We start from the raw sequence: 21359 nt of genomic DNA, 5'->3' as shown, positions 1-21359 counted from the left end.
AAAACCATGGTATCGGCAGAGGGCTGATTAACGCCCAATTTCAAGTATCGGTACAGTGAAACCTCGTTAATAAAAACTGTGTTAATACAAAACTCTCATTAATACGAAGGGTTTTAACAGTCCCTAGGACTTACATAGGAGTTATAGTGTTAAGTAATTTGTTTAATACAATAGTATGGTTATTGTGTAATGCAAAGTTGTTTTGTGCTCCTAGGGTAAACTATTACATGTAGTAAAGAATGGTTAGTACAAATTTCCTATATAAAATATGTGAAGTTTCAATTTAAATAATACTGATGCCATTGTTTTGGTTCAGTGTAGGTTTGGAAAAAAAGGTTAGGAATTACATAGCTATTTTTCCACAACCGCTTATTCTTCAGTCTTAAATCGTTCTAAATAAAAGTACAGTCTTTTTTTTTTTTTTAAATGCAGAAGTAGCCATCTTGAGTTTGTATTTTACAGTCCCTTAAAAAAAATGTACATTTTGCGCTGTGTAAAATTTTGTGCAAGTTTACTTTGAGCGTATTATAATTATCACTTTATAAATGTGAACAATAATTTTTTAATAGTTTGGTCGATGCAAACCTCGTTGCTGCGACGTAATGAGAATCACGGTTGAGGTGTGACTGTATCGGGTGTCATGTTAAATCATTTACGATACAGCTTTTAAGTACTTACACATGCTTCAGAGAGCATGCAAATACAGAGTGGGCTATTAGCATATGTACTCACAAGACAACAAAATCTTTAAACATGACAACCTGGAAAGACCTAGCATTACGTTTGGAATTTTAACGACGCCTGGTGGTTGTGTGAAACCAGTGGAACGTGAATGTGGCCGAAGCTTATTTAAACAGTGAAATATTTACATGCTTGAACTGGTAATGGGTAGGGACACCTGTATTTCGCCGATACATTTAGTGTCGAGGTATTTCACAAAATATGTACTGTAGCTTCTCTACTGTGGTTATCGGCCGAGGTCGTTAGGTGTCGTCCCGCTCTTGACGGGGGCCAACGAGGACGTGGTCACCGTACTGCTGCACCCTCACAATTTGCCGTGACTCTTAGAAAGAAGCTACAGTGTTTTGTGTAATACCTTGCCACGAAATGAAATCGCGAAATACAGGTGTCCCTAGTGATGGGTCAAGTCGTCAGGATGCGTGCGTGCGTGCGTGCCCCGCAGGTGTGCCTGGACGCGAGGCGACACCTGCTGCCCAGCTGCGGCCTGGCCGGCTGCACCAACGCCTGCCTGTCGCGCCTGCTGCAGGCGGGCCTGGCGCGCAGCCTGCGCACGCTGGTGCTGCACGCCGTGGGCGACAACTGCCTGCTGGGGCTGCTGGGCCAGCACTCGGCCCACCTGCAGCACCTGGACCTCACCTCCTCCTGGCTCGTGGACGACGGCGGCATCGCGCAGCTCTGCTTCCGCGTGAGTCCTCCTTTACCCCCCTCCGCCCGTCGCCTGTCTGTGGGAGTAGTTCCAGTGGGAGCGCCGAATAGTGATATCTAAAACAAATTAATTGAGCTGCTCCAGGAATGTGGCCAGGGGGGAAGTTGGTGGGGTCACGACCCATCCCTTCCAGGATATACACACACACACACACACACACACACACACACACACACACACACACACACATACACACATATATACATATATATACACACACATATGTGTATATATACATATGTATAAAATAGAGAGAGAGGTGGGGGTGTGGCGAGAGAGGGGTGAGGGGGAGGGAGGGATGTAGTAAGAGAGAGAGAGAGCTACGTAAGGTTACAGGGAGATTATTTTGGAAGGATCATTGTAAGCCTTAGCGGGCTACAATAATTTATTTCCTCTCCGTTTTTTAGCACGACGACATGCCTCGTACACAGAAACGGCAGGAATTGTGTTACCGAGTAGTCTATCTTAAATGACGGTATGCACGCGTTACTGTAAGCATGTCTTTCATACAAACTTGATGTGTGTGTGTGTGTTTCGTGTTTTCAGTAACTTTAATGTGTGTGTATTAATGGCTTGTTTTAATGAAATCAAACAGTTAACTTAAGGGCTCCGCCTACCCGGGCACACATACGGTGCGCAGAGCTTCAGGAAAAACAACGCGATTTCAAAACTACTCAAGATATCCGTTTGGGGTCTGCTTACGAAAAGCATTTAAGAGTTCACTGAGGGCCGAAAAGTAATTTTGATTTTTGATTTTTTTTTTTAAACCGTATTTTTAGAAGAGTTAAAATGGTTAAAATGCATGTTTTCAGAGTAATCTTTTGGTGTAAAACCACTGGTACAGATTCTTGAAAGCACTTAAGGGACTTGCATTATACCTTTATTTTCATTTCTCCGCCGTATAATGTTACGGTCACCGCTCAGATTTCACAGTTGTCCTGTCCTGACGAGAAGACTGCACGCCAGTTCAGTGCCTTGTACTTAGAGGCTATAGCGCTCTAGAAGCACCAGTGAGTGTCTCACTTATCATCCCACCTCACACTTCTGACGAGGTGGGCCCCGTAAGGAAAAAAGTATTAAAAACAAATAAAAACCAAAGTATGAAATGTTTAGTTTTCATTTCTCAAGCAAAACCATTACTTAAATTTCTATGTGTGAACGATGCGAGTTCAAAAAGTGTACTATTCCCAGAAAATTTAATGTGACAGTCATTTAGCTATTCTGATGTGCTGCTTTCAGTTAAAAATCTGTATCACCTTAAAATAACAAATGTTTTATATATTGATGTGTTGTGGTAGTAACTCCATATTTTGAAGTAACTTTGTAAAGGAAGCCTTAACTTTTTTGCCACTGGGGCAATTTAAATAAATGGAAGACAGTTTCTATGTTTACTTCAGTAAACAAGTTTTGAAAATTGCATCAAAAAGTGAATAATTTTTATTTTCTGGAATTGGATTGAAACCCTTATTTGCGACCAGTTTCTAGCATTCACTTTCGTACAGTAAGATTGTTTTTCAAGGGACTAGTAAATAAACCAGGATTCTGCACCATTCATAAAGGTATGCTAGTATCTTACAAACCATTGTAAGTTCTGAGTTTGTACAGTTTTTTCTCTATTCTTGTCGGAAGCCACAATGTGGTAAATAATTTACCAAAGTGATAATTTTTTTGTTGTGTGTGAGGTATTTTTTTCATGTCATGTCTCTCTTCATGTTTTTATATAATTTTTATACATCATTGGTTTTACCTCTTTGTTTGAAACAAATATTTTTTTTAAATGATATTTAAATTTTGGTTTGGGTTGTATCTACTTTTCTGTATCTCCAATATGGAATAAGTTGATTTATATATAGGTTTTAACCACGAAACATAGAAATTTAATTTTTTGGGAAACATTCAAAAATTCAATTTTTGTTAAAGTATAAAAACTAAAATTAATTTGGGATGCATGCAATCAGTTCCCCAAAGTACCAATTAGTAAACAATCCCAGATACCAACATTTCTGTGATAGCTTCTGTAGAGATAAATAACGTTCTTGTCAACGACATGTGTGCCAGTGTTTTCAGTTTAAGAATTTTCCTTTCTCAAATATTTTTTTCTTTGAATAATTTTTCCACAAAAGATAATTTTTTTTTGAATTCTAATAAATTGTTAACATTTATCACATTTTCAAATAATTCAACCTATCTGTTTTAAATTTCATCTTCAAAATGACTGTGTTGTGTTGCTGACGGCAGGGTTGTGTCGGTGTGTGTGTTTGTGTGTATGCTTGGGAGAGGGTGGGTGGGTGGGTAGGAGGTTTCCAGGAACGAGAGCGAACGGTCGTGGACCGCTGAAAGGACGGCTTGCCGGCAGGACCCCTAGAAGAATGTACACTTTCAACGACACAATATGTATTCCACAATACATATTGTGTCGTTGAAAGTGATGGGGTGTTCAGGAACGAAAACGAACGGTCGTGGGACTACTGAGAGGACGGCCTATCGGCAGGACCCCCAGAAGAATGTGTCGTATCGTGGAAAGGCAGGGTTGTGTCTGAGTCAGGAGCGAAAGCGAACACGGTCGCGGACGGCCTGCAGGCAGGACCCCCAGAAGCACGTGTCGTGTCGTGGAAAGGCAGGGTTGCGTCCGAGTCAGGAGCGAAAGCAAACACGGTCGCGGGACGGCCTGCCGGCAGGACCCCCAGAAGCACGCGGGCCACCAGAGCATGACTGACGAGCAGCTGCTGCGGCAGTACGCGCGGGTCGACCCGAGCGAGCTGAGCCGGTGCTGCGCGACCTTGAAGGAGGTGCGCATCCAGGACACCAACACCTCGGAGACGGGCGTGTTCCTCTTGCTGCTGCTGCTGCCCGACCTGCGCTCCCTGGGCGGCTTCATCTACTACAGGTGCGCCTCTCCCGTGCTTGGGGCACGTTCCGTTCACTGTGGAGGGTTGGGATCAGGGGCGTAACAGCTGAATTTCCAAAGGGGAGGCAATATACCTTTTTTATAAAGAATCATCGATCCCCCCTATTGAAGCGGGGGGTCCGGGGGTCCTCCCCTGGGAATATTTGTATTTCAAGTTTGAAAATGGTGCTATTTAAGCAGTTTTATTATCTAAAAATTGATTAAACAGCACTTTCTTTGCCCCTGTTTGCCCCCACTTCAAGGTTTCAGAGGGGGGGGCAAAATACCCCCCCCCCCCTGTTGTTGCACCCCTGATTGGGATAACACTGAAAAGCACGTCAAAACACCGAAACACAAGTTATATTGTGGAATTAAAGCAGCATTAACTAAAAACTTAATTAAAATTTAAAAAATAAAAAATTAACTTCTTGATGTTTTAAAATTCAAGAAGGAATGGTTGTTATTCCCGGACAAAACGAATTTGCTGAAGTGCGTAGCGCGACTTCTTACTGAACCACTTTTAAATCACAGATGCTAGCTAATCTATTTTTAGTTGTTCTCGATGTAGTATTAGTTTTTTTAGACCAATTTCTTGCGAGTTATTTTATGGTAGAAATGTAACTTATAATGATTTTATGGATTTGATTTTAGTCCAACTTCATGTTTATTCTTTTTTTATATATAAAATATATTTTGTAATACTTACTCCACCAAAATAGTGGTAAAATTATATGCTGCATATTTATGATAAAATATTATATTAGCGAGCATTCCGTTGTTTAGAAGTGATTCAATCAGAGATACACAGTAAAACATATAAAATTTATATGTAATTCTGATCCATGCATTTTTTGCTAAGATTTTTTTTTTGCCCTTGAATTTCACATATTAAATTATCACTTTTTTATAATTTTATGTAGTTTTATTCAAAAGCATCTTGATTCCATGATACAACTTGCATTTCAGTGCTATATGGTGTTTCGACATGCTTTTCGGTGTCATTTCGACTGCTCCCCTTGATGCCAGTAACCGGCCCTGGGATGGCCCGGATGAGACTCCCTTCCAGCGTGGGCCCTCGGCCGAGCACATGGCTCGCTAGCCGCGTGTGCGCGTGTGCCCCCCGGACAGGAACGTGGGCGACGCCATCGCGAACCTGGCCGCCAGCCGGCCCGGCCTGCGCCTGGCGCTCACGGACCTCTGGGACACGTGCGTGTCCGCCGACAAGGCCCGGGTGCTGGGGCGCGCGGTGCCCGGCCTGAGCGCGCTCTACACGCGCGGCACCTGCCTGGCCAACGTGGGCGTGTTCGCCGGCCTCACCTCCCTCACCATGGACTTCGACTTCAGCGACTGCTCGCTGGCCCTCGAGAAGTACCTGTACGCCCACGGCGCCCGCCTCAAGAAGCTGGTGCTCGTCGACCAGGCAGGTGTTCCCGCTCTCGCTGTCGACTCCGCCCGCCACCCTCTATAGGTTGTTTGGATTAGATGCACATTGCTAGGGCCCCCTGAAAGTGGTAAATAAAATTGTCAGATTTTGTCATTAAAAATGAGCAAAAGCGGTGTTAAAATTCACTTAAAAACACAAAAGCGGTGCTAAAAATTTGAAAAACAAAGAGTGTGTGTTACTGTAAATATATTTGAAATTATTTAAGTTAAATAATTTTACTTGAACCTACTCATTACTGAATACCCTAAACAAATAGGTTACATATATTTATAGGACAAACTTTTGATTTAGACACTGATTATTACCGTATTTACTCGCATATAGGTCGCCATCGCATATAGGTCGCACCCATAATTTGAGGTCTTCAATTTGGAATTTAAGATTCCCCCCACATAGGTTGCACCGGTAATTTAATGACGCGAACTGCCGGCGCGCCGTGCACGAAAGAGTTAATGGGTACTGTAAAACTCCGCTACTACGAGAGCTGATAATGGCGTGATAAATTGTTGTAACAACAAGTACTCTTAATAACCGAATATAGAAAATTGAAGTCAAGCCGGAAAGGAAAATAAACGCTGTAAATTTAAGTATTTTTACAGTATATTTTTGGGGGTTTAACATCATAACGTGAGCGTGTATAAGCTTTTGTTTGCTCTAGTGCATTTATGACTAATGTTCAGTGGCGGCCATGTTGCGGTGTTTTTTTACCAGTGACGATACAAGTTTTTTACCCAGTATTTATATTTCTCGTAAAAACACTGCGATTTCACGTTTAAATACAAAATTTTGTGTAAAAATGCAAACTGCTGTGTTATGGCGATTTCGCGTAAAAACTGTATTTTATGGTGATTTCGCATTTATCGTCGTTTAGTCGCGATCGCGAAAAGAACAGGCCCCTACACATTGCTTGTTCAGTGTTTGCTGCAATTGTGCCATGATAAGCATCCACCCATGCCTTGGAAAGCACCATTTAAACATTAGGAATTAAATTCTTTGGCTACTGCCTCACATGGTTCATGTTAGGCAATAGCCAGGGTATTCTCGTCTTAGCACCCCTCAGCACTGGGAATGAGTAGGACTCCTGCGGGAGAAGGTGTCAGAGCCGTTGCCGGCTCTAGTTATCTGAGACCCCATCAAACAGGTCCGTGTATAAGGTGCTTCAAAGCGAATATATGGCCTCCTGACGCTCATGGCAGTCCGCGACTTTTCGGTAGAAACCCAGCCTGAGGCATCCTCGGTTGCCTGGATGAGAACCTGAAATATTGAATTGGGCTGAATCTGTGGGCTGTATCAGCAGATGCGATTGAAACCTTTCTGGGGCATTCGGCTACTGAGCCCTGGTGGCTTTTTGGTCCCAAAGGCTAATGGAAAAAGGAGAGGTTTTAAATTGCTGTTGGCAGTCAGATGCACCCCGAGCATTATTTGTCTGTAAACCCGTTGGACCATGGTACAAGGAGTCGGGGAAGAATCCCAGGCATGCAGAGATACTCTAGAGTGATAACGACACTGACGGTTGGTTCTAGCCAAAGCGAACAGTCTGAAACCTGCAAGTACCACAAAAAAATGGTAATAGTGCGGACTTATCCTTGAAGTAAATGGATCCCTGATGAGATTTTCTCTGTCGTCCCGGGATCAGATCGGTGTAGTATTCGCACTTGGCAGTGGTGCTCTGCTTAGACTAAGCTCGGAGGTTTCCGTAGCCTTGATGAAGTGAGTGGTGATACAGCTCCGGCCACTAGCCTGGACAGCTGGGAGAGGTTGGATGTTCCTCCACCGGACCACTGGTTCTCTGGCTGAGTGAGGCATCCCAGAATGAGGTAATGGATCGGAGTAGGCGCCAGCAGTACTGAGAAGGTCTGAGGGCTAAGAACATTGTCAACTGTCAGGTGAGCTGAGTGAGAACTGAGGCTTTTAACGGCTTTCCCAATTGCTCTAACAGCGTATTCGTTTCCTTGCCCAAAGAAGCCCCAGTGCGGCAGGCCATTATTCCTAAGAGCGCCGGGTTAGCAAAGAAAAGAGGGAGAAATCCTTGCATGTGGTTTTGGAAAGTCAGGGAAATCGTTGTTCAGATTTTTGTGGGGACCTTTTTACGAGAAATATATTATTACATTATTAGAAATGTAATTATATGCATAATCACGTGATCAAAAGACAGTTAAGGCATTTATTTTGTTTTTGCAATGTAGCTTTCCACTTTTCAGTGGAGAGAGTGTCGCGCAGATGCGGCCGGCTGAAGGGGTGATTGTTCCCCAGATGCACTCGGTCGACATCTCCATGCTGGCGGAACTGTGCCCGTCCCTGGAGGAGCTCGGGGCGAAGGTGGAAGGGGGGTGGTGGGGGGAGTCCGCCCCGATGCTGGGCCACCTGAAGGTGTGTCAGGTCCGCGTGGGGTCCTCGGAGACGCTGAGGGCGCTGCTCATGCACGCGGTCAACTTGCAGCACTTGGAGGTAAGATATGGGCCGTCGCTTTTCAAGTACGCAGGTCCTCGCAAGTTCACGTGATTAAGATCATGGTCATTGGTAGATTAATTTTCTGTGAATTTGTATGACAATATTTCAGTTATTAGTGTCGAATTCAACTAGTAAAAGTAGGTATTTTTTATATATTTTTTTACATTATTATGATTAACCCTTTAAACTCCTATGTCGGTAGAGTTTCAACATATTTAATTTCTTGTTCTAGTTCTTTGTCAAGTCTGGTCCATTTTTTTAAAATCACATTGCATATAACTATGTATGTTGCATGATTCAAGGAATTGGAGGGTTACACTTGCCAGATATTTGTAACAAGAATGTTTTAAAGATGGCAAACTTAAACAAAAAATTCAGGGTAGGCTGTATTTTGGATTATAGCTGCCAGGGGTTTGTTTCATGGATTTCCAAGTGGTCTGGAACTGTAAGAATTATCTTTTAGTTATTTGTTGTGAACTAAATCTATCAGTCGTTCTTTCATTGCCTTACCGGTCTCTTTCTTGAGAGGTTTGGCAGCTGACAAAAAAATTGCGACATCAAACCGCGACAGACTCGACCCATCGTTCACAATCACTGGCTCAACTGATTCTGTACATCAACATCAGAATCATCAGAGAGCATATCCACGTCCATTTCCAAACAATTGTCTGCATTCCCCGTTGCTTCTCGCGAGGTAGACGGCTGAGGTTCGCTCAAATGCCAATTTCACGTCTTGTTCGGGGCACGTTTTGCCCCACTGGATCATATCTATCGGCTACGTTTTTCCTCATTCCATATCTAGACACTTTCTACATTTTTAACTGCTTCTGCTTGGGCGATTTTTCTTGTTTTCTTTATCATAACCTGTTTTCGCCTGAGCATTTTGCTCCAAAACCAAAGTTAGTAACTTTATAGTTATTCGACTCACTAAGCATCACTCAGTGCTCACTCACAAGCACTTAAAGTTTAAATCACGCAAATCGGTCTACTACTTTCGGAGTTACAGCTGTCGCAGACTTAAAGAATATATATTATGCATTATTATTGTAATGCCAGCTTTATTAGGTATCTTAAAACTTGGACTTATTTTCAACTGTGACTATTTTATTTTACCAGATACCTATATTCCAGGGTAGTTTCACTGTCATAAAGTTTCATTTGGCACACCAATAGCTTGGTATGTCCCCTAATGTTTGGTAAAGAGACTATTTAGGGATTTATGTTTGCTACTTACGCCATCTTTGTGACACATTTCCGTTCATAGATTTCCATTCCATTTTCAGGTAATTACTCATACCTAGAGACCGGAAAAATTTGCGGGTTCAATGACCTCCAGGATAGACTCCAATATCCACTACATACTCGGGCAAATGCCAACTGCTCATTGGCTGCCGACTTGTGAGTCGTCTCGACTGGGTGGCCTGTGATTGGACACACTTCTTTGTGTGAGGGTCTCTAATTGGCCCTCAGTCCTCCAGATTAAACAGTGAACCAATGACGGAAGCAGCACTGAGGTGTAATTGTTTGAATTTCAGCATGACAGGAAAAATGAACCCGCAAATTTTTCAGGTAATTACTCATAACAAATGCAGTATACTGAGCCTAAGATGTTTACACATTAAAAAAAGTATTAAACTGTTATTTGAACTGAAGCGTTCTGGAAGCTGACAAATGGTCGGAGAGCGTTGTCTCGCACATCTCGGGAACGGGAGACGTGATTATTATTATTTTTTTTTTCCTAACCTAACTAAAACTACGTGTGTTTGGGAGGGGTCCGGGTTAGGGGAGGGACCTAGGTGCGTCTCAGGCCGAAGCCTATCACGCCTGGCCATGCAGGTGACGAGGGTCGGGAACGGGAGACGAGCACGTGTGCGCGTGTGTGGTCGCGCAGGTGATGGTGGAGGAGGAGCGCTTCGGGGAGGGGGTGGACGTGTTCGACGACACCATGATGGAGAGCGCGCTGGGCGCGGGGGGGGGAGCCGCGCCCAGCAGCCTGCACACCTTCCTGATGCTGAGCGAGTGCGACCTGTCGGCGGCGACGGTGCGCCTGCTGCTGGAGGCCTGCCCGGGCCTGCGCCTCGTGGGGGAGCTGCAGGCGTGGGCGCTCGTGGGCGAGGCGGAGGTGGCCCAGCTCCAGCGCGAGGTGCGCGAGCGCAACCTGGACCTGCAGCTGGGGTACCGGGGCGCCGTGCTGCCGCCCCGGCGGCTGTGCCTGCCCGACGCCGCCCTAGCCCGCTAGCTCTGCCTACCCCTGCCGGTGGCCGGCGAGCGCAACCTGCCTCTGCCTGCCCGACGCCGCCCTCGCCCGCTAGCGGGCTCTCTCTGCCCCTACCTCCCCCTTCCTCGGCAGATCACACTGAGGGGAAACATGCTCCACCAGACCTCGTAGCACCACCCGGGATTCCGCAAACACGATATCAAGAACATGCAGTGGCGTAGCCAGGATTTGTGTATTGGGGGGTGTTAAGAAGCATGCCCCCCCCCCCCCCCCCCCGTGTTAAAGCGGGGGGATCCGGGTGTCCTCCCCCGGGAAAATTTGGATTTTAAGGTGTAAAATAGTGCTATTTTAGCAGTTTTAGGTACTTAAATTTAAATATTGTAATGTTAAAAATTGTATTAATTTTTAATATGAGATTTGTTTGAGTGATGAATAAGAAATTAATTAAAGATTTGGTGCTAACGGGGGGGTTTGAACCCCTAAACCCCCCCCCCCACTGGCTACGCCCCTGAGAACATGGATGTTAGGGAAGCAGATCAAAAACACTTTTAAGATTGTATATTAAAAAAAAAAAAAATAATTACATAAATAGAGCTGCGCGGGATCCCAGTTTTTCCAAGTAAAACAGGCGACATGTTTTTTTCCCCCGAAACGTCGAGCGGGAAATTACTTTTTTTTTTTTTCCATTTCTCAAATTCATTCTGGTAGTTATACGTGTACATGTTTTAAAATATTAAACCGTTTTCGAAGTAAGCATTGCACTTTTAACCTGATTCGGTACGTACGTGCGATCATAAATGCACAAATTTTCATCAGTTCAAACTCAAATTATAGCGTAAAAAAAATATGCACGGGCTTGATCATTAAACAAGCACTTTATTCAGGATTTGTAACGTACACTAAATTTTCGAAGTTATTTCATTGCAGTTGCGAAACTGTAGCTGAACATATCTCATCAATGATTGAAAAATGCAAATTTTAGACACAAATTGTTTGCTTGTTTGATATCACGTATTAGTATAAAAAAAAAATTAACAAAATTAGCTTTGACATTTTACTGTTGTACTATGGACAAAATATGAACATGGTAGTTTAAACTATATTTAATTTGTTAGTTACAATCTATCTACCACCATGTTCATACAGTAGTAGCTACTTGCTCTATTTATCTATGACACAGATGTTGCAACTTGCACTTTAAAAGCAACATAAATTAACATAAATATTAATAAAAGTGCTAGAATTGAGTGAAAATACATTGTAATTTGTCAGATATATTGCCGAATGGGTACGTGGTTCTTATAAATAACTTAGAGTGAATAATTTGAGTTAAAAATGTAAATATGTAAAAATGTAAGTATTTTGCCAAATAAGCTTTTGGTTTTAATTCTGAGGCTATCATAAGATTAAATATGGTTAGTATTATTTTGTGGTACTATTTGCCTATATAATTTAAATTTGTATCCTCAAATAATTTGAATCCTGTCCCATTTACCGCGGGAAATTTTTTTCCCCTGCCCGATAATTTCCTGAAACAAAATTTGCTATCCCGCCCAGCTCTATAAAAATCTTTTTGTTTCTGTACACAAATTTCATATAAATTCATTATTTTTCGGGTAATATCAGAATAATCTCCTGGTTAACCTCATTCATCCATTGGTTTAGGGTGGTATGTCATTATTTTCTTTATTTCACAAAGTGTTCCAAGGTCATATTGATTTCCTTATCGCTTGCATCCTGGTATTTTGAACGTATGTTAGTCTAGTCTAGTCTACTTTAACTTGTGGTTGTGCGTGACTGAACTGCTCCGGAAAAGTTGAAATGAACATTTTTTTCTCCTTTCCACCATGTCTTAAGATGAGAGGTGTTGAAGAAGGATTGTCGAAAAAAAGTGTTTTTATTATTCTTATTTTAGTTGAGCTTTTGCATCATCAGGGTGGCTATAAAACATGTAATGAGAAAGTCTCTGACATTTCTTGTTTTGGGAAGAAAAAAAAATTCTGGCCAATGATAGTTAAGTCACAAATAACTAATATTTAGTCATCAATAACTATCAAATACAGTATAACCCCGATTTTGCGAACACGGATTTAACGAAAACAGCGATTTAACGTAAAGGTTTTCAAGAACCATCAAAAAACACCAATTTATTAAAATAATAATATAGATTTACAAAAAATGAAAGTAAATTGTAACGGAAACTTATTAAAAAATACACTCTGTGGTGTCAGTAATAGAATGGAGGTAATATATATTAATATGTGCCTTTGCATCATCTGTCCAAACACGAAAAAATAAAAAAAAATAGTTCAAATTGCTTAAAAACTCCGGGTGCTGTAACTGAATTGCGTAGGTGCGTGCCATTGTGCGCGCCTGGATAGATAGACTATCCGCGATACATGACGTCATGAAGGGTTTCTTTGTCCGCATCCTCCTCCCCCTCTTCTATGCCTGGCTTGACTCACCACGATATCTTCCAATCACGCCCGCATGGTAACAGTGCTAGCCAATAATCACACGTTTCCAAATATTCCCTTTCCCATCCTCCAGGTTTTTTCAACTTGTGATCACGTAACACCAATACGCCATTATCATTATTCTCAGTAAGAGCTTTGTTCGCGTTGTTTAGTTTTTGGAATACATTTTTTATAAGTGCTGTTCTGACTTCGATTTTTTGCTTTTCTTCTTGGATTTTGACTCCAGATTGCGATTGGAATTGACTAAACTGCCTGTTGACGACCTGCTTAGCTTTTCTATTGGTACATGACTTTATTTACTGTTTTTAGATATCAGCTTTGTTACGTTTTTTTTGACGATTCGTTTATGTTACTGTTATTAGAAATGGACAAAACTGGGACACGGGCGGTGGAGCTTTCATTCTTTTCTGCTAAGCTCGCGTCTATTGGCTGGCTGCTGATGGAAGGTCACGAGTCTGGGCGGAGCGTTGAGTGAGTTATACTGCGCATGCGCAGCTCAGCGAACAGAGAGAGCCAGCCGGCGGCTACGCCGCGCCGTTACAACAGCTGACCGAGTACAATAAATTACCTTTCTCCGCATACGGTGCGCTATGGACGGTAAATTTCCATCAATTTGCGGCCATTTTTTTTTAAAATTTTTTACTGTGACGCAATGTGTATGTAGCTCGTATTTGTTATAAACGCTGAAGGTTGCGACTGTATTTTAATAAACTTTAACGTATTTCTTACACTTCTAATATTTTTTTTGCCTCATTTTTCACGGTTTCTGAAAATACTTACGTACGACTGAGGTGTACGTACGAACCGGGGGCACAAGCGAGATCAAAAACGTTTAAGGTGGAAAGTTGACAAAGTCTGAGATAGCACGGCAGTACAAGATATCGGCGTCGACCCTGTCTACGATATGGAAACGTAGGGACGCGATTATGAGTGGGGGGGTCATTGAAAATCGGTAAATCGGATTTAACGAAACATCGATTTAGAGTAAACATTTTCTGTAACCATAGCACTTCGTTAAATCGGGGTTCTACTGTATCAGCAAATTCATAATCATAACTCGAAGGCATACCACACTTCACTATTGCATGGTAATTATAAATTATTTTATCGCGCCACTGTTGGTAGCACTTAAGTCAATGTACGTGGTCGAAATGTTGATATAGGTACTTACGAGCAAAATGAATGGGAGGAAATACTTGTGACACTTAGATACAGGTTAGGAAGGGGAATAAAGGCTGTGTACACGGAAGAAAAATTGTTATTAAAGATATTCCTTGATTACATAAATTCCCTGATTTTTCTCTGTTGCTGAAAATTCCCTGAATTTTCCAGGTTTTTGCTGTTTTTTCTGTTCCTAGCTACCCTGATTTTGTCGACAAGGTCATTAGGAAGGTAACATACTACTGAAAAAACTTGAGGATACTGGGAAATGAATCTGCAGAGGTCTATGTTAAGAAACTCTCCCAGGATTTGCCTGGAGTCACTTCGTAAAGTAACAGAAACCAAAAATCAGGAAAGCTAGACCAGGGATCTGAACTCTGGTCACTAGGGTCCTAGTCTAGTGTCGTACCAGTGCGGTGGCCGGCTCTTTCCATGCTTAGGAAGGTCCATGTGAAACCTGAATCAAGTGAATACTCTTGTTTGTCAGTTCTGACGTCGTAGATGTTTGGTTACAAATGTTCCGACTCTGTGGCAAGTGGCTTTCTACCTTGTAGATAGCAAGGCTGCTCGAGAAAAAAACTTATACTTACTGTATTACTGAAACTGTCATGGTAGCAATAGCAAATGGTGAAACTAGTTCAACCACAAAAAATATATTTTTTATGAATAAAAATACCTGTATATAACTGAGTTCAGTTTAGATAAGTCTTAAAATTGGAAAGTAAAGGTATATTATTATTTTAATTATGTATTGTTAGCCTTTCTGGTAGGTTTTGTAATTATTTTATACTTTCATGGTTTATTTTTCGGCCAAGATGAAGGAGCTAAATTTTATCACCAACACATTAAAATGTCAATGAATAACTTTCAGATGTATATATTTTAGGAACCTTCGTAAATTTTCTTTCCATATTCTTCGTGAAGGTGATTTTTAATTTTGTCGCTAAAAATTATGTTTGCTCATTTTGTCCATACCAGATTTTGTAGATTGTAGATACCATGTTGGTATTACAACCATTAAAAATGTTGATAACCGGGTGTGTAAGAGTGGGGGAGTGGAATTTGAATTGTTAAGTCAGTAGAGACTGTGTTGTAGTAACATATCCTTGAAATATTTTACTGTATACCATTGTAAGTGTAGTACATTCTCTGTAAAAAAAAAAAAAATATTATTTTTGTGTATAATTACATGTGGAATTCATTCACAGGGTTTAAATTACAATGAATAGAATGTATTAGCCGACTGTGTAGTCATTAAAGGAACATACATAGATTATGTTGTAAACCAGTTGCTGTTGAGGGAGTGTGATGCTGTATTTGTGCTTGCATGGTTGCTTCAGCAATCTTACCTAACCTTGAGAGAAAGTTTTCATTTTTATTTTTGACATGAATATGAATGTCTTTAATCTCAAGAGAAATACCTGTGAGGCAACAGAAGAAAGGCTGATAGATTTAGTCCACAACAAATAACAAAATAAAAAATAAAAAAGTCTTCAAGGTCACTTTCCATAGTTTTGCAGATACTCTGAAACATTATTGTTACCGACCATAAATTACTTAGCAGGGAAGAAACATACTGTCTGCAGCATTGTCAATAAAGCTCCAATTTTCTCATGAATGTGATACTAATTTTCTTCAATGTAATTTGCTCAAATATTGTAATTTAATTATTTTTATAACCGAACATTTTTTTTTGTCACAATTTTCTGGCATGGCCGCCCGACCGTCAAGTAAGACGTTCATTTGAATTGACGTCAAAAAATAAAGCAACATCAATTTTGTTAAATTGTTTTATTTATTTCATACACAACATTTTAGTCAAGTGTGATGGAAATTCATGAAACAAACCCCTGGCGGCTCTAGTCCAAAATACAGCCGACCCAGAATGTTTTTCTCAGAAACAGGAGCAAGGAATGTAAAAATGGTACACAGTCCTCTGTCATACATAAGACAACTATATTAGAGTGGTAACCATAACATTATATGGCGGAGAAATGAAGATAAAAGTGTACTGCAAGTTCCTTGAATGCTTTCAAGAATCTTTAGCGGTCGTTTCATGCCTAAAAAATTACTCTGAAAACACAATTTTAGCCATTTTCCCTCTTCTAAAAAAAATTTTTATAACAAAATATAGAAACAGTACTTCTCATCATCAGTACTTCATCATCTGTGTTTTTCGTAAACAGACACCACTTGAATATCTTGAGCAGGTTTTAAATTGTATGTTTTTTTTCTGAAGTTCTGTGTGCCTGCGTAGGTGGGGCCCTTAAACAGGTGTTTACATAATCGTTTATAAACATGTAAAATTTGGCATGTGCCGTATTCGCCTGAAAAAAAGATGAGTTTTTTTATTTAAAGACCACCCAAAAAAAAAATCGGGGTTCATCTTATAACCAAGAGCAAACATTAAAAAAAATGATAAAAATTTGAAATAATAGTTTAAATTTCGAATATTTTTTTTATACACTCAACAGAATTATTACTAGTGATATTAAATTTTAGATGAGCATTTTTAATTTTCCAATAGATTTAGGCAAGCAAAAAAAAAATTATTTAGATTGTTTTGTCTGTGATTCTGTGCAATGACTTCCTACTGAGCAAGGAAAGGATCTCAATGAGTTAATAATTCTTCTTGGAACTATTACTTATGTAATTGGGGGATCGTATTACTTTAAGGGTCGACTTATTTTACGTGACTATGGAATATCTCTGCCAAGTGACGAATGCAAAATGGAATAAACACACATGAAATAGCAATACATGCAGATTTTTTTTTGTTTAGTTTAAAAAAAACTTATACTAAACAAAAAATACAAAATTAGTGTAAATATGTTATTTAATATTATTTTACATTTTTCCTTATTTGTAATGCCTAATTGAGATAGTTTCCAAAAAAATGGAAATATATTTTACTGAACAGTTTAGTGCGCCTAGGTTGGCTGCGAGTGCAATGACCTAATTGGTAAATATATTAACGTCCCTCTCTAGGCGAGATAGTACTAAGATTGTCAGGTTTAATTTTTTGTCAGTGTAGTTTTATTTCTGTGGTTGGTAGCATGAGCAGTGGTGCATATACCAGATTCATGGCAGCAATTATACCATGCTCATCATGTTTTTTTTAATGGTATTTATGAAAATCAATAATAAAAACACATCCGCCTTAGCAGGGCGGTAGCCAGTGGGAGGTTTGTGAGGTCCGGACACCTGCCTTCCAGGATTTAAAACAATAAAAATCAAGCGAAGACAGAAAATTAAAAAACAACTTGGCTACATACGTTTACTGGGCTACAGTAATGTATTTCCTCCCTCTTACAGCTGGACATGCCTCATACATAGAAGCAGTAGGAAATATTGTGTTTCCAAGTAGTCTATATTTAATGTCAGTTTGTATATGTGTTACTGTAAGCATGTCTTTCATACAAACGTGATCTGTATATGTTTTTTTACGTATTTAATAACATTATTAAATATGTACTTACGACTAATGGCAACAAATTAATCAAACAATTGACTTATGAACAACATTAAATAAAAACATAAATTTTCCATTCTCATGCAAAAACATTACTTAAATTTTTAGGTGTAAATGTCACGGTTCTAAAAGTGTACTACTACTATAATTGTAAAGAAAGGTGTCTCATAAAAACTTATATAGTGATTATCCTGGCTATGGCTCTGACCATAGTGACACGTCTAGAAAATCTATTGCTTCTAAGATGCAGTTGTAGTTCACGTAGTAATGTTTCTTTAAAAAAAAGGTTAACTTGCAGAAATGATTAAGCATGCCTTCTGTATTAAGGTTACTTTTTTCTGTTGAAGATGAATGGAAGGAATAGTTCCAAACCCTCTTGCTCATTACCGGAGTTCTGATAAAATCAGCACTAGGCGCAATATAAATGACAGAAATCCTGAATTCAAGTTGTTGTAGTTAACATTATAGGAGTTTTTAAAATGTTAATACAACTTTTTGTTTTGGTTAATTGGTACTTTAGGAATGTCAACATTTATTAAGGCCTAACTCTTTTGTACATTATTGTAGATTATTTATTTGCGATTGTATGAGTTGACAAAAAGAGTTTCAAGTGTCCAGTTGTTTGGATTCTTGAGCAAAGAACAAGTGTTAAAAGATCTGTGGTTTAAGGTTGTTTTTTTTTACCTGGTGAAACAATTACCATGCAGGCACAAAAAAAAATACTCCCAATAGTTAGGTTTATTTTTCAATATTAATACATACTTATAGAAAAAAAATATTTATATATACTTTAGACTTTTTAAATGGCATTGTATTGATTTCAGACTGTAATTCAATTATTTATAGATTTTTTTTTGTAGTGAAATGTGTCAAATTTGGTACTGTGGTATGTACAGCACAGATTACCTAAATTACACTCATCAAAAGGTAAAAAACTACAATCAACAAGTACCAAGTACATAGTATGTACATAAATATTGTGTTAATATTTTTAAGATGTTTTATTTTATTGTTAGATATACTTTAGCACACATATTGCTTTTGTTAGCTACGAGTGTAAGATGTGTTTGGTTAGCTCTTGATTTTATTAAAATATTATTTTGAGATTCATGGTTATCAGTAAATTGTATAGTATATACTAATTTAAAACTGGATTTGTTAGAACTGAAACTTAACAAGTTTTGGTGATTATTTGTGAGGTTAGATTTATTTTTCCTTGCTTTCAGGGAGGGAATTGTTTCAGAGGGTCCCCTGATTCGCTTTACATTTTTACCTACCCTCTTTTCTGGTGTATTATTAGAGAACTATGCCAGCTTACAGAGCATAAAAGCTGTTACTTATTTTATGCAAGTTGATGTACTCACTTTGGCATGGTTTCTGCCCACTCAGTTGTTAAGCTGTTGTTTTACAAGAGAGATTAGAGAGAGAGAGTTTTTTTTTTTTTTTTTTTGAGCCTGTTTTACTCTCTTGTATTCACACTTGCCAGTCTCTGCCAGCATTAACACTTTACTTTAAGACATAGTATGTTTTATGATGCTAAAGAATTCAAAAGTAAGTTATCTAAATCTGATTCCTTCCCTTTCGGATGGCAGATAATCCCTATTTGTAGTAACGACCATTCACAATAGGCCGTAGGCACATACCAAGGAGCACATTTATTTTTCCAATTTTCATTAATAAAAAACCAACCACGTGTAGTGTGCCAAGATACTATGTACAGAGAAAGCCTTTAATCTGGTGTTCTATGACACGGCACATTCTTTGATATCTGGCATCAATTGAGTGACTCGCGTTGGCCTTTTCTGGTGGCGCTCGGTCTCCAGGTCAAGTGACTGCCAAGGGGGACATATCCAGCTCCAAATGTAAAGGGAGGAGGGGGGAGCATCTTTTGTAATTGAACCTTTTTTTTTTTTAATTCCTCGTGGGGGACGAGGGTTCATAGTGTCATACAGTAATAAAAATAACAAAAGGAAGGACAAAGGACATCATTTGTAATATATATATATATAAAACACATAACACAGTGTGTTATGTGACACGCTCACCCAACGAGGTTGAATACCTCAAAATGTTCACTAATAACCTTTTTTGTTAATGGTTGATGTAGTAGTTCCAATTCTCTCCTATGATGAAGTTAGATTTTTTCAAGCGTCTATTTAGCTCTTTTCTTCTATTTGATGTCCCATTGGTAAACTCTACTCACACCAGATTTCTTTCAAGTAGGAATAATGCAGGTTATGAACCATTTGTAAATAATTTTGGTTTTGTGGAAAACAGATAGCTGGAGCAGGTTTATTTTTTGTTGGTATATTTACTATTAGCAAACTTAAATATATATTATGTTGAATTATTGATATTGACTGTCATATATGCTGTGAAAGCAAATAGTTTGACATTTAGTGTGTTCAAATTTGCTATGATGGATTTTGCTGCATAGTTGAAATGATACAGTGCCAAGTGTCTCCTGTAGTCCAGAAGCATATTATGTTTGATACAATTTATATGAATGTACGATGTTTAGATTTAGAACATTTAAATGCTTGTGGAAATGGATACCTTTGTAGTTATGTATACGGTTGTGTGTTTCGAATGATAATGGTGCAGCATGTGCACATTTAAAAAAAAAAAAAAAACTTTTTTAGGAACACTTTGAGAGAGGCGAACCAAGTATCTTAATACACCATTCACAACATAATTGCTCAACTGCAGTACACCAACATTACCTGGTGTAAACATTAGAGGCACCGTACTTACATTAATGAGCTGCTTCTTACAAACTCTTTTGGCACAGAAGTTATGTTTGTTGGATAAGAATATTACAAAAATTTTACATTTATAAGAAAGGTTAATTTTTCGATTTTGTTTTGTTTTTCTCCCTATATTGGTCATTAAACCTTAGGTTACACAATAATTGATTGTGATGTTTCAGCAGACTTTCAGCGAAAGCATATTGAAGGAGCAAGCCTCAGTGTTGGGCTGAAGATTCACTTGCTTCGTCTCTCTTTAGCGTGGTACTGCAATTAAAGACTGACTGTTTTAAGGCTGGTTGCCATCTTGGCAACATGTAAGTTTATTATTATAATAAATCAATAATAATCACTTCATGTAAAACTTGGAAGTATGTATTTTCTGTTTTCCATGTCCTAACCAAGGAACCATACAAGATATCTACGTACATGGTAAAACTTCAGTCTTGATAGATCAATTAGTCCTAAACATCATCCACTAGTCTGAACCAGGGAGTCCTAAGTTTGAGTTTTTAAGTCGCACACCAGTTGAAAGTCACGCTTGAGGTAAGAGGGTCATTCAGTACATAATGAAACAAAAGTTCAAAAACTGTTTATTTAATGAATGCAAAATTTTCAAAAGTTTAAATTGGCAGCCTTTTAATGTTTTGTGATCAGCTTTTCAATAAGATTGCGTAAACATAACCTGTAAATCAGTCGATTCAAGGCGTCAAGTCCGATTGCGAGTTGCACCATGGAAGAACTTGTCGTGATTAGATGTTAAGTCGCGATAGGTGTTAAAGGTAGCGATATCCATATAAGAATGTTAAAAATGTACGGGAAAAAAAGTTTAAACTTTCCGAACATTTTTTACAAGTCGGTAGAACAACTTAAAATTGGCCACACAAGTTATCAATAATGAGCAGCAAAGTGGCCGACCAGTTGAAGTCGCCACTTCCTCCCTTAAATCTCACACTGACGCGATAATCCAAGACAACAGACGAATCACTGTTTTGGAACTGTCCATAACATTGTTCAAAATAAACTGCAATGCAAGAAAACCTGCATGAGATGGG

The 21359-nt window shown here is 39.4% G+C and overlaps 1 protein-coding gene across 6 annotated transcripts in view; it reads left to right on the top strand.

The window, feature by feature from the left end:
* Positions 1-20668, top strand: part of LOC134532047 (uncharacterized) — a 29186-nt gene extending 8518 nt beyond the window's left edge. For all 6 annotated transcript variants that reach the window (XM_063368205.1, XM_063368202.1, XM_063368201.1 and 3 more), the window contains exons 4-8: positions 1184-1426; positions 4126-4334; positions 5463-5754; positions 8032-8226; positions 10121-20668. In XM_063368205.1, coding sequence (XP_063224275.1) covers positions 1184-1426; positions 4126-4334; positions 5463-5754; positions 8032-8226; positions 10121-10468 — 1287 coding nt within the window. In that variant the 3' untranslated portion in view covers positions 10469-20668. The remainder of the gene's footprint in view (positions 1-1183; positions 1427-4125; positions 4335-5462; positions 5755-8031; positions 8227-10120) is intronic.
* The last annotated feature ends 691 nt before the right edge of the window (positions 20669-21359 follow it).

Source organism: Bacillus rossius, chromosome 5, assembly GCF_032445375.1.
Source record: "Bacillus rossius redtenbacheri isolate Brsri chromosome 5, Brsri_v3, whole genome shotgun sequence".
NCBI classification, from domain to species: Eukaryota; Metazoa; Arthropoda; class Insecta; order Phasmatodea; family Bacillidae; genus Bacillus; species Bacillus rossius.
This window is presented reverse-complemented; position numbering and strand designations above follow the sequence as displayed.